The 12,501-nt window shown below is 46.6% G+C and overlaps 1 protein-coding gene across 3 annotated transcripts; it reads left to right on the top strand.

Moving 5' to 3' along the window:
- Window positions 1–2,652: 2,652 nt before the first annotated feature.
- LOC133381817 (zinc finger protein 436-like) lies at window positions 2,653–12,124 on the top strand. 3 transcript variants are annotated; one of them, XM_061621298.1, is made up of 6 exons: window positions 2,653–2,730; window positions 4,040–4,577; window positions 5,337–5,442; window positions 6,643–6,725; window positions 7,280–7,409; window positions 10,331–12,124. In XM_061621298.1, exons 2-6 carry the CDS (start codon window positions 4,161–4,163, stop codon window positions 11,734–11,736), a joined length of 2,142 nt encoding a protein of 713 aa, XP_061477282.1. In that variant the 5' UTR covers window positions 2,653–2,730; window positions 4,040–4,160; the 3' UTR covers window positions 11,737–12,124. The 3 variants fall into 3 exon arrangements, with proteins under 3 accessions (XP_061477282.1, XP_061477284.1, XP_061477283.1); XM_061621300.1 differs by having other exon boundaries at window positions 10,349–12,123; XM_061621299.1 differs by lacking the exon at window positions 2,653–2,730 and adding an exon at window positions 2,870–3,106.
- Window positions 12,125–12,501: the final 377 nt, after the last annotated feature.

Here is a 12,501-nt window from a genome sequence, read left to right as displayed (position 1 = left end):
TTCACTAGAAAAGGCAATCATGTTGGGAAAAACGGGAGAAGAATAAGACGAAGGCCAGACAAGAGATGGATTGATTCCATAAAGGAAGCCACAGACCTGAACTTACAAGATCTGAGCAGGGTGGTTCATGACAGATGCTCTTGGAGGTCGCTGATACATAGGGTCGCCATAAGTCATAGTCGACTTGGAGGCACATAACAACAACAACATATTTGTTTATTATTTATTTATTTAAAATATTTCTATTCCACCCTTCTACCCTGTAATAGGGCACTCAGGACGGCTTACAAAAATAAAATCATACATGTACATAATAAAATTGTAAACAGTAAAATCACGAAAGCATTAAAATACATAAAATACAATTAAAATGGGAAAAACAGAAGGAAGTAGAAAAAGAGGAAGGCCAAAGAAGAGATGGATTGATTCCATAAAGGAAGCCACAGACCTGAGCTTACAAGATCTGAACGGGCGGTTCATGACAGATGCTCTTGGAGGCCGCTGATTCATAGGGTTGCCATAAGTTGTAATCGACTTGAAGGCACATGACAAAGTAACATGTAAATGCACTTGCAAGGCTGTATATATTCACTCCCCTCGCCTTTTTTTTTTTTTTTTTTAATGAACCACTTTCACCTCAAATCCAAATGTCTGCACTTGTACATGGTGGAGAGAGTTATACCTATAAGCCATTTAAATGAAAAGAAAATGGCACCCAGCCACTATTCCTTAAAAATGCCCCCCACAAAGGAAGGGTTCGGGGGGGACAACCTCAGACAGCTCCACCCCCCAGATTATGAACTGCAGGCAATGAGGTGGCGGGCTAGGCTTTTGGGGACAAAAAGAAATGGGCAGAATGTCGGCTCCCCCCCTCTGGGGGTCCAAGACTAGGTTAAGTGGGTGCTTCCAAGCAACTTCATCCACAGATATTCACGGAGGAACCCGGCTGACTTTTTATTGGGTTTCGTTTTTTCCTGCCTGGTGTAGCAATTGCGATATGCAGCGCCAGATGCTGCGTGATTTGTAATTGCATTTTGATTGCTTTTTTCATTTTGTATACATGTCTTATTTCTACAGAATTCAATTAGTAACACATAAGAAATAAATGCAGCAGTAAAAATGCATTTAAAAATCAAGATGGATTATTTCATGCACTGGATGTGCCATCTCCCACCGTCAACCACAAACCCGCAGACGTACCGCAGTCCACCTGAACGAAGCTCGCAGACCACTGGAGAAAATCCAGAAAAGGGGAACCAGAATGATCGGGGGGATGGAGCAACTCCCCTGTAAGGAGGTTGGAAGGTTCAGGTCAGGCAAGAGAAAGGACTTATTCGCACAGCCCATAGTTGAACTATGGAACTCCTTCCCACAAGAGGCAGTGCTGGCCACCAACTTGGAGGGCTTTGAAAGAGGATTCGGCAAATCATGTGCTTCAAATTGGGCTTTTGTGCAGCGTCGCTCTTCCTTCATGCTCTTTTGGTGCTTAGGAGGCAACAAGGGAGGGGGTGGAGAGCGAGACGGGGTGGAGAAAACAATTGTTTAAAAATTGACAGGAATGGAAGGAGAAGAGAGCTGGAGGCAATATATATATATATACAAAAAATATGTGTGTTGGGGTATCTATGCTGAGGGTGGGGTGAGGGGATGTGAGATTCTGTTATGCCATTCTGTTAATCTTATGGATAAAAAATATATTCTACTACCCTCTCTCTGTGTGTGCTTATTTTTAATGTTGCTTTAGGCTACTTAGATGTGCAGCAACCAAGGCCAGCACCTTGTAGGCATTTTCTTTTTTTAAAAAAAGTAACTAAAATGCAATTGTAGCAATTACTTTTGAGAAAAAATTAAAGGAATCAGTTACTTTCAGAGCAATTGCAATTGTAACGCTAATTACTACTTTTGGGGGACCTACTTTTTAAAAGTAACTTTCCAAGCTCTGGTTTTAACTCTTACATGCTTCACCTTCCACACCCAGGGATATCTAACCCTCGGAGACACAGGCTTAAAAGCCACCGGCTTAAGCCCCAGCCAGCAGAAGCCCCGCTCTGTTGCCACAGCTCCGGGGAAGCGCCAGAGGGGAGAGGCGCTCTGTGCCCTCGCTCAGGGCCTGCTTGGGGGCGGCTTCCCGTTCGGGCCCCTGGGCGGCCACTGTGAGAAGAGGCCCCTGGACCACAGGGGTGCCCCTTGGGCTGCAGGGCTCCGCGGAGGCTCTTCAGAGTTCTCGCCGGGCTTGACAGCGCCTCGTGGTTTTGTGGGATTCAGTTCGGTCCTCGCACCCCCCCATCTCCCTCCCCCCCCCCGAACGCTGCCGGCATCTGCCTGCGAAAAGAGCAAAGAACCCGAGGGGGGGGCAGGCCCCTTTCCCAAGGAGCAGGAACAACAGGCCTGTAGCAGGGGAGGAAAGACTAGGGGGCCCCACCCCTAAGAAGACCCCCCCCATATTTTTTTTACAAAAAAAAAATAATTACCTTTATTACAGTGGGGGATTCTGGGGGCCCCACTACTTTGGCCGGTGCCCCTCCCGCGGAACTTTTCGGCCTGGCCGGGCTGGGGTCAGACAAAGTCAGCGGGGCACCGCGATGCTCTTTGCACAGCCCCTCCGCCGCCCCTCCCACCCTTTTTTGCAGCCTCTGCTCCGGGGTTTTGCATTCCTAGAGAGGCCTCTGGCTGGGGGGGGGGAGGCATTTCCGGCCCTCGTTGGGGAAGCGGAGGGAAGGCTTTGCAGAGGTAGGAGCACCGGGGGAGGCATGCATGCCTGGGGGGAGCCACAGTGGGGAGGGCGGTGTCGCGCGCCTCGGGGGCAGAGCCCCTGCCTTGCACCACGCGCAGGATCTCTCACTCTTGCTGTAAAGATCCCAGGGCGCACTCTGAGCGAAGCTCCCTCCCCTCTCTGCGCATGGGAAGGGGAGAGGTGCAGCCGCCGCTGCCAGTCCGGGATGGTGGTGGGTGGAGAGGACAGGATTTCCCTACACGACTGCTGCCTCTGCATTTTTAATGTCACGGCTTTGCGGCTTTTGCATGCAGACCAGGCACCCTTATGGCCACAGCAAGGGAGAGCGGAGAGGGGGCAAGATGCGAACGCAGGACATGAGCCCATAGACCGGTGAGCCATCTGGCTCAGTACTTCCTATAACGACTGGCGGCAACTCTCCAGGATTTCAGGCAGGGGACCTGCCTGGAGATGCAGCCATTGGGAATTGAACCTGGGAGCCCTCAAAGTTACAGACCCATCACCACTAGCACTTCCCAGCTGCCTCCCCCAAGGTGGCAAGAGGCAGGTGCTGGAGAGGGGGCAGAGTCCTAGGAGAGGGGCTTCCGGTTGTTCTGCGGCTCTGCTGGGAGTTGGCTTCTGTGCATGCACAGAGTGCACCTGATTCCTGCATGCCTTGGGCCTGTGCAGGGAGGGATGTGGTGCGGAGCTCAGTGGCAGAACAAGCCACATCCGGGCACAATGTGCAGGCTCAGTCCTTGGCATTGAGACCTGGGTTCAAATCCCCACGCAGCCATGAAGCTCACTGGGTGACCTTGGGCCTGTCCCTGCCTCTCAGCCTCAGAGGGAGGCAATGGTAAACCCCGTCTGAATATTGCTTACCATGAAAACCCTATTCATGGGGTCGCCATAAGTTGGGATTGACTTGAAGACAGTCCATTTCCATTTTCCCCCCACAAAAGGGTTACGATATAATGAATAAAGACATTACACAATGCCATGAGAATGCAAATGTTAGTAAGATGATCATATAATGTGACATAACCTGTTATTCATTTCCTTAATCGCAGCAAGCAATCTGACCCTAAATCTGTTATACCTAATTCTTTTTGGTTGTTTGTCTATATAAGGTTGCTGGATTCCATTTTTTCATTTCCACCCGCATCATTTTATGTGACGTTATCATCCCTGTTAACTTTATAACTTCCAGATTTACTTATTTTTTTTTAAATGAGAACATGGATAGGGGAGAATGCTTCTGAGCGCGAAACACCTTGGTCTGTGGCCCTTCCGGATTCTGGGGAGTTTGTATTTTCTTTTCCGTAGGAGAAGCTCAGATTGACAGCTGGAAAAACCCAAATATTGCTGAGAGTCTTCAGTTAACATGGCCAAGGACGGATCCTTTGCGCCTTGGGACTAAGTAGGCGCCTCTTGATCCAGTTCTGAAATGGATGTGTCCAGCCAGGCAGGGGAGACTTCAGAGAGAGGGCCTGATGCCACCCAGTTGGGGAGCAGTGTGGGATTCTGGGAAGAAGCTGTGCAAAGGATCCTGGCCAAGGGTAATGCCTGCTCAGATGTTCAGCGCCAGCAATTCAGTGAGTTCTGCTACCAGGAGGACGACGGGCCCCGAGAAGTTTGCAGCCGACTCCACAGTGTCTGCCATCAGTGGCTGAAGCCAGAGATTCACACGAAAGCCCAGATGCTGGACCTGGTGATCCTGGAGCAGTTCCTGGCCGTCCTCCCCCCGGAGATGGAGAGCTGGGTCAGGGAATGCGGAGCGGAGAGCAGTTCCCAAGCGGTGGCCCTAGCAGAAGGTTTCCTCCTGAGCCAAGCTGAGGGAAAGAGGGAGGAGAAGGAGGAGCAGGTGAGAGAGAGAGAGCATGTTCATTCTGGGAGGAACAAGGGGCTGGGAATGCCTGCAGGGTGATTGTACTCCAACATACGCCCCAGCTACCCCTTCCAAGGGAGAGATTTCACTAGCTCCTTAGTCAGATTGTTCCTTTGGTCAGATGCTGAGCTTGGCGCCCTGGAGAGTTCTTGCCCCTTCCTGATCGCTATCCAGGATGTGGGGGGAGGGGGGGGAGGGAGACTCAGTCTTCATTTTTTAAAAATATGCTTCGACCGCATTTAAGGGCAAAACGCTCTCAAGGGAGGCATCCGCAATCAGACTGCAAAATACAACGCAGGCCAAATTACCCAAACCCTAAATATGTCCAGCAATACCAAAGCCCCCAAACTAAAATGCCGGACGCAGTTCTAGCCAAGACCATCAGGATCGGCAGAATACAATAAATAACATTCAGGAAATGTTGAGAGAAGACAGGTGAGTTTTTAGGGCTTCCCTAAGCTATAGAAATGTGGCATGTCAGAGCCCAGTTGGCAATGAGTCATGGAAAAATGCCCCCTCTCTCATCCAGCCCCACTGATTCCTGCAGGGTTTTGCGGAGACTTAAGGGAGGGAGGAGGGTACGAAGCCATCCCTGGGCTGGCCTGGGCTGCTGCTGGGAGGATGGGCAGGATATAAATAAGATAAATAAATAATTAAGAAATAAATCCCTTGATCCGTCTCGTTCCTCTGACTCCTCTGCCTGTTCCATGGGTGAGATCCTTTCCTCTGTTTCAGGTTCAGGGCCCGTTCTTGGAGGTGGTTGCTAATCACCCCAAATTGAAGAAGGATTTGCTCTTGGAGGGGATCACCCAGGAGGTTCAAAGTCGGGACACCTTGCTGGGTAAGGGAGGATTCCTTTCTGCCTGAGCATCGGAATTCTATGAAGGGCAGGATATAAAACTAATTGATTAATTAATAAGAAAGTTCCCAGGAGAAATTCCAACTCTCTGTCTGTTTCTTGTGGGTGCCTGGAATTAATGAACTGGGTTTTTTCCCCCTCCCCCATATATTCATGTAGTGCTTAATACCAAGATAGTCTCTTAAGTGGTCCACAAAAATAACACAATATCTTTATAGATGACAGCCAGTGTGGTTAAAGTGTTGGACTAGGACCTGGGAGACCAGGATTCGAATCCCCACACAGCCATAAAGCTCACTGGGTGACCCTGGGCCAGTCATTGCCTCTCAGCCTCAGAGGGAGGCAGTGGTAAAACCACCTTTGAATGCCGCTTACCATGAAAACCCTATTCATGGGGTCACCAGAAGTCGAGACAGACTTATAGAATCATAGAATAGTAGAGTTGGAAGGGGCCTATGAGGCCATCAAGTCCAACCTCCTGCTCAATGCAGGAATCCAAATCAAAGCATTCCCGACAGATGGCTGTCCAGCTGCCTCTTGAAGGCCTCCAGTGTCGGAGAGCCCACCTCCTCCCTAGGTCGTTGGTTTCATTGTTGTATGGCTCTAACAGTTAGGAAGTTTTTCCTGATGTCCAGTCTAAATCTGGCTTCCTGCAAGTTGAGCCCATTATTCCGTGTCCTGCACTCTGGGACGATCGGGAACAGATCCCGGCCTTCCTCTGTGTGACAACCTTTCATGTATTTGAAGAGTGCTATCATACTTGATATGGACTTGAATGCAGTCCATTTCCATTTTCTCTTTATAGATAGATAGATATACATACAGATATTTATTAGAAAATTAATATCAAAAACTAAAATACCAGCTAACCCCCCAAAAGGCAAAACATTTTTGAATGTATTTTTAAATTTGTATTTATTTCATAACATTTACATACCGCTTGATCGCAATGAAACCTCTTAAGTGGTTTACCAAAAGATGAAAACATTAAAATTATCAATAAAAAGCAGTTTAAAAACAGGTACTTTAAATTAAAAACATAATTCAAATCAACAGTAAACAGCATTCTACATTTGCATTCTATGTGGCTTCTCTCTGCATGTGCAAAGGGGGCATTTGCACACAGCCTCTCTCAGAGTTCATGAAAAGAATGATCTCTATGTTTCTTTCCATGACCTACAGGGAATGGGATTACGTCGCTGATGCTCCAGGAAACATCTCCTCTTTATAGCGGAGTGGAAACAGCTGCCTTGCAGCCAGCACAGGTAAGGAAAGCACCATCTGAGAATCTGTACGTGGGACCACCTAAGGGGTGCGGTATCCTCTTTGTTATGAGGTGCAAAGCATAATCTGTTTTGTAGCTGCGCTTAGAAGAGCTTGCAGCAGCTCCACTGCTTACCAGTTTGGTTTCAGGGACAACCCACATCTTGGTGTTTACCTTTCAAGCCCTAAATGTCTTGGGTGCAGGGTCTCTGGATGCCAGACTAGATGGGCCTTTGGCCTGATCTAGCTGCAGGACGCTTCTGATGTTCTTAAGCGGAAGCCAGACAGCCGTCAGTTAGGCATGCTGTCATTCCATCCTACATTTTAGATCCTGTCCAGTCCCCACCCAAAAGTTACTAAAACGTTGCCTCCGAACTGTTGTGAAACAGAGGTTGTGAGCTCTGCCAATTTTCTCATCCAAAGTTTCTAACCCTGCTGGGAAAAGCTCACTTAACCCCATTACAAATGTCTTCTTTTGGGATGAACGAAGAGAATTTGCATGCCCCTCTGGGGCTTCTCTGTTTTATAGCAGCCTTTATTTTTGGTCTTCTTTCAGAGTCTGGTGGTGACCTTTGAGGAGGTGGCCGTGTATTTCACCAATGAGGAGTGGGCTCTGCTGGGTGCAGGCCAGAAAGCCCTTCACCGGGAAGTCATGCTGGAGAATTCTAGGAATGTGGCCTCCCTGGGTAAGACTCCCTCTTCTGCTCTGAGCTGAAATAGTTGGGAACAGCATAGATTCCTGGTCTTGCTGTTTGCTGCAAGTGAGCGTTTCACCAGCGAGGGGTGTGGCTGAAGGTGACCACTGTGTCCCAACACTTCATCCATTTTCTCTGAGCCTGCCTGGATTTTGGGGTCTCTTGGCAGGGAGCAAAGACCTTACCTAGGGGTCCTCTGATAGAGATGGATGAGATGGAGGTAGCTTTTTCAAGTGGAATGTTCTCCAGATCATCTCTCTCTCTCTCTCTCTCTCTCTCTCTCTCTCTCTCTCTCTCTCTCCCTCTCCCTCTCCCTCTCCCTCTCCCTCTCCCTCTCCCTCTCCCTCCCTCTTTCTGTGAGAGAGTGTGAGTATGCTGGATTCTTATCCAAGCATCATTTCAAGCTGGACCAAAGTTGCCTTTTCACTGTAAGCTTCTCTGGCACTTTGCTGTTGTTTTTATTGTAATAATTCATATGCCACCTTTGATTTCAAGAAGAACTACCAAGGCAGTTCACAAACAGATAAAAGCCAACAGCAAGATAACAAGAATAACACGAGTGATAAAAATACAGCTCCTTGTCATTAAAATGGACAGTAAACCAACTACATTAAAACATCCAAAATTAAAATATATAATAAACAAGCCTGTTAAAACAACAATAAAAGGAGGAGATTCATGTCAAGAGATGAGGGAAACGCTTGTCTAAACAAGAGCCGGCGGGTTGCCAATGCTGATGGGACCTCCTGCCTTTCAACGCGGAGAGCTCTGATGGAGGCAAGTCAAAGTTAGACACTGACATGACCCATTCTAGGGACGAGATCCAGGACTGCATTGGGCACCTTTTGCATGCAAAGTTTATGCCCCAGCGTTGAGCTGTGACCCTTCCCCCAGGCTGGGGATAGTTGGAGGAAGAGAAGGAAGCTGAAGAGCGAAGATACTGAGCGAGGCAGAAGAAGAGAAAGTGTACAGACAAGAGATCGAGAAAGAGTAAGACAGTGAGAGAGACCTTTTCGGAGAGAGGTTGAGACTGCTGTTATATTACCAACAGAGGTTGACATATTGTTCATTTTGTGGTTTTGCTTTATCATTGATTTTATAATAATGTCAGCCTTTGCTGACTGCACCGTGGTGATTGATGGGGCGGTAAAACAATTAGCCGCCAGGTGGCCAGGCAGTGGCTGGGCTGTAAATCTGTCAAGGCTTTGAGGGAAAGGGAGGGAGGAACTGGGGTCATAGAACTATAGAGTTGGAAGGGACCTATAAGGCCATCAAGTCCAACCCCCTGCTCAATGCAGGAATCCAAATTAAAGCATACCCAGCAGGTGGCTGTCCAGTTGCCTCTTGAAGGCCTCCAGTATTGGAGAGTCCCCCACCTCCCTAGATCATTGGTTCCATTGTTGTACCTCTCCAACAGTTAGGAAGTTTTTCTTGATGGTTAGTTGAAATCCGACTTCCTGCAACTTGAGCCCATTATTCAGTGTTCGCACTCTGGGTTGATTGAGAAAAGATCCTGACCCTCCTCTGTGTGGCAACCTTTAAAGTACTTGAATAGTGCTATCCTCAGTTTCTCTTCTCAAGGCTAAACATGCACAGTTCTTTCAGTCTCTCCTCATAGGGCTTTGTTTCCAGTCCCCTGATCATCCTTGTTGCCCTCCTCTGAACCTCTTCCAGTTTGTCTGCATCCTTCTTAAAGTGCGGTGTCCAGAACTGGACGCAGTACTCAAGATGAGGCCCAACCAGTGCTGAATAGAGGGGAACTAATACTTCCTGCGATTTGGAAACCATATTTCTGTTAATGCAGCCTAATATAGCATTTGCTTTTTTTGCAGCTACATCACACTTTTGGCACATTTTCAGCTTATGATCAACCAGAATCCCAAGATCCTTCTCGCACATAGTATTGCTGAGCCAAGTATCCCCCATCTTATAACTGTGCATTTGGTTTCTTTTTTCTAGGTGTAGAACTTTGCACTTAACCCTGTTAAATTTCATTCTGTTGTTTTCATCCTAATGTCCACCCTACCTTTGAATTTTGTTTCTGGCTTCCACAGGATTAGCTATCCCTCACAATTTTGTATCATCTGCAAATTTGACAAGCATTCCCTGCACCTCCTCATCCAAATCATTAATAAAAATGTTGAAAAGCACTGGGCCTAGGACCGAGCCCTGTGGCACTCTGCTTGTTAATGCCCCCTTGTTTGAGAAGCAAACATTAATAAGCACTCTTTGAGTATGATTCCGTAGCCAACTGTGGATCCACCTGATAGTTGTTCCATCCAGCCCACATTTAGCTGGCTTGCTAATCAGAATAGCTTGGGGCACTTTGTCAATACGACATGTGAGAAGGATCTTGGAATTGTCGTTGATCACAAGCTGAATATGAGCCAACAGTGTGATCTGGCTGCAAAAAAGGCAAACGCTATATTAGGCTGCATTAACAGAAGTATAGTTTCCAAATCGCATGAAGTACTAGTTCCCCTCTGTTCAGCCCTGGTTAGGCCTCATCTTGAGTACTGTGTCCAGTTCTGGTCTCTGCACTTCTATGATTCTATGACCCCTGTGAGGCTGCAGGTGGGAGAATCGCATACTGAAGCAATCCCCCCTTGGTGGTGGGGGGGAAACAAACCAGCATTTAATAAAAATAACTAATATGTTGGGAAGGAGTCTATGCTATAGCTTGTGGATCCCCTAGTACCAGCCGCCCTGGGCTCCTACTGGGAGGAAAGGTGGGATACAAATCTAATAAATAAATAATATCAGCCCCAGTATGTGATTCTGCTGACTGTGTTGGGCAGCTTTAAGTCTTCAAAAGGGGTGTCAAAGCAGAACAAATACATGCCCTACTCCCGAACAGCACTGAGTTTTGTGGAGCTTGATGAAAGCTTTCTTTCCTTTCTTTTGCACATCAGATTTCTCTCTTCCGGCAGGTGACAGGTGGGATGGTAAGAAAGATGATGGACCATGTCTGGTGTCATCGGAGAGAATCAAGCTTCAAGAGGTGGAAGAGAACGTCAGAAATCAAGAGGGTCCAAAAGAACAGGAGGAAAACCAAGAAGAGAAGTGGAAGAATACATCTTGGCAGGGGAGCAACTTCTATGAAATTCCAATTCGTCAAGAAAAGCAAAAAGGAAAGGAAAGGAATGCTTGCCCGGTGTGTGGGAAAATGTTTAGCCAGAAATCAGACCTTAATGCCCATAAGAGGATCCATACAGGAGAGAAACCATATGCATGTCGGGAGTGTGGCAAGAGCTTCAATAGGAGCTCAAACCTTACTTCCCATAAAAGAATCCACACAGGAGAGAAACCATATAAATGCCTCGAGTGTGGAAAGAGTTTCAGAGAGAGTGCCAACTTTACTTCACATCAACGAATCCACACAGGGGAGAGACCATATAAGTGTTCAGAGTGTGGAAAGAGCTTCAACAGGCGTACAAACCTCACTTCCCATCTAAGGAAACACACAGGAGAGAAACCGTATAACTGCTCAATATGTAGTAGGAGTTTTTGTGATAAATCGGTCTTCAATTTACATCAGTTAATTCATTCAAGGGATAAGCCACACAAATGTTTGGCATGTGGTAAGAGTTTCATTCGACGTTCACAACTTACTTCCCATGAAGGGATCCACACAGGGGAGAAACCATATATATGCTTAGTGTGTGGAAAGAGCTTCCATCGGAGCTCCAATCTTACGTCACATCAAAGAATCCATGCAGGAGAGAGACCTTATAACTGCTCAGAATGTAGCAAGAGCTTTTATGACAAATCACATCTCCTTATACACCAAAGAATGCACACAGGGGAAAAACCATATAAATGCCTAGAGTGTGGAAAGGACTTTAGGCATCATACAAACCTTGCTTCTCATCAAAGAACACACAGAGGAGAGAAACCCTATAACTGCATGGATTGTAGCAAGAGCTTTTATGATAAACACCACCTTCTTATACACCAAAGAATTCACACAGGTGAGAAACCCTATCAGTGTTCAGAGTGTGGAAAGAGCTTCAGCCAGAGTTCAAGCCTTACTTCCCATCAAAGGGTTCACACAGAAGAAAAACCATATCAGTGCATGGAGTGTGGAAAGAACTTCAGTCAGAGGAAAAATCTTACTAGACATCAAAAGATCCACTCAGGAGAAAAACCATATCAATGCATGGAATGTGAAAAGAGCTTTTCTGATAAGTGTACACTAAAGAGGCATCAACAAATTCACAGAGGGGAAGGAAAATCCAAAATGTCTTGGAATGTTGAAATGGATTCAGATGGTGCACCAATCTTATGCCCCATCAGAGAATTTTCACAGGAAAACTAGTACATAATTCCTGATATTTAGTAACAATAGTCCATTATTAGAAAATTCATATTGAAGAGACACTTCCCCCCCCTTCCTCATGTGGGAAGCTGTTCTGTCAGTGTCGGTTGTATTAATGTGAAATCTGTTGTAAGGAACCTTAATGCAGATAAAAGCTGATGTTGACAGACCATGATTGCAATCACCCTCCATTCAAAAATGAAAGTAGGGCCTTTTTTTTTTTACTTTGGATGTGTAATCTCTCTTAGCTATTAACATATGTTTTGTGCCTTACTGAGTCCTGATCACTTGCAAAATATTGTATTTTAATATGTTTTTGTATTATTGCATTTCTATGCCGCCTTTCCTCCAAGGGACTCACGGTTCTTATCCTCACAACAACCCTGTGAGGTAGGTTAGGCTGAAAGGTAGTGACTGGCCAAAGGTCACCCAGTGAACTTCACAGTCAAGTGAGGATGTGAACCCAGATTTTCCAGGTCACAGTCCAACACTCTTATCCCCTTTGCAACACCTGCTCTGGTGTGCCACACTGGTCAACCAGTTTGCATAAGCTTCCTTTTGTATTCTTTGTGCCTTAATTCTCTGCCTGTATTTCTCTTTTCTACAGTGGGATTCTCTTTATGTCCTACCTTTCCAAGTGCTGTTCCATTCAACATGTTTAGCTAACAACAGTGCTGTACTCCTGATGTTAGTATGGTTCCAGTTCTTAGATCCGGGAGCTGTTGGCTAAGGATTTTGAGGAACATATCAGTAAAGAAAAAAAAG

Source organism: Rhineura floridana, chromosome 3 (assembly GCF_030035675.1).
Source record: "Rhineura floridana isolate rRhiFlo1 chromosome 3, rRhiFlo1.hap2, whole genome shotgun sequence".
Classification (NCBI taxonomy): domain Eukaryota; kingdom Metazoa; phylum Chordata; class Lepidosauria; order Squamata; family Rhineuridae; genus Rhineura; species Rhineura floridana.
This window is presented reverse-complemented; position numbering and strand designations above follow the sequence as displayed.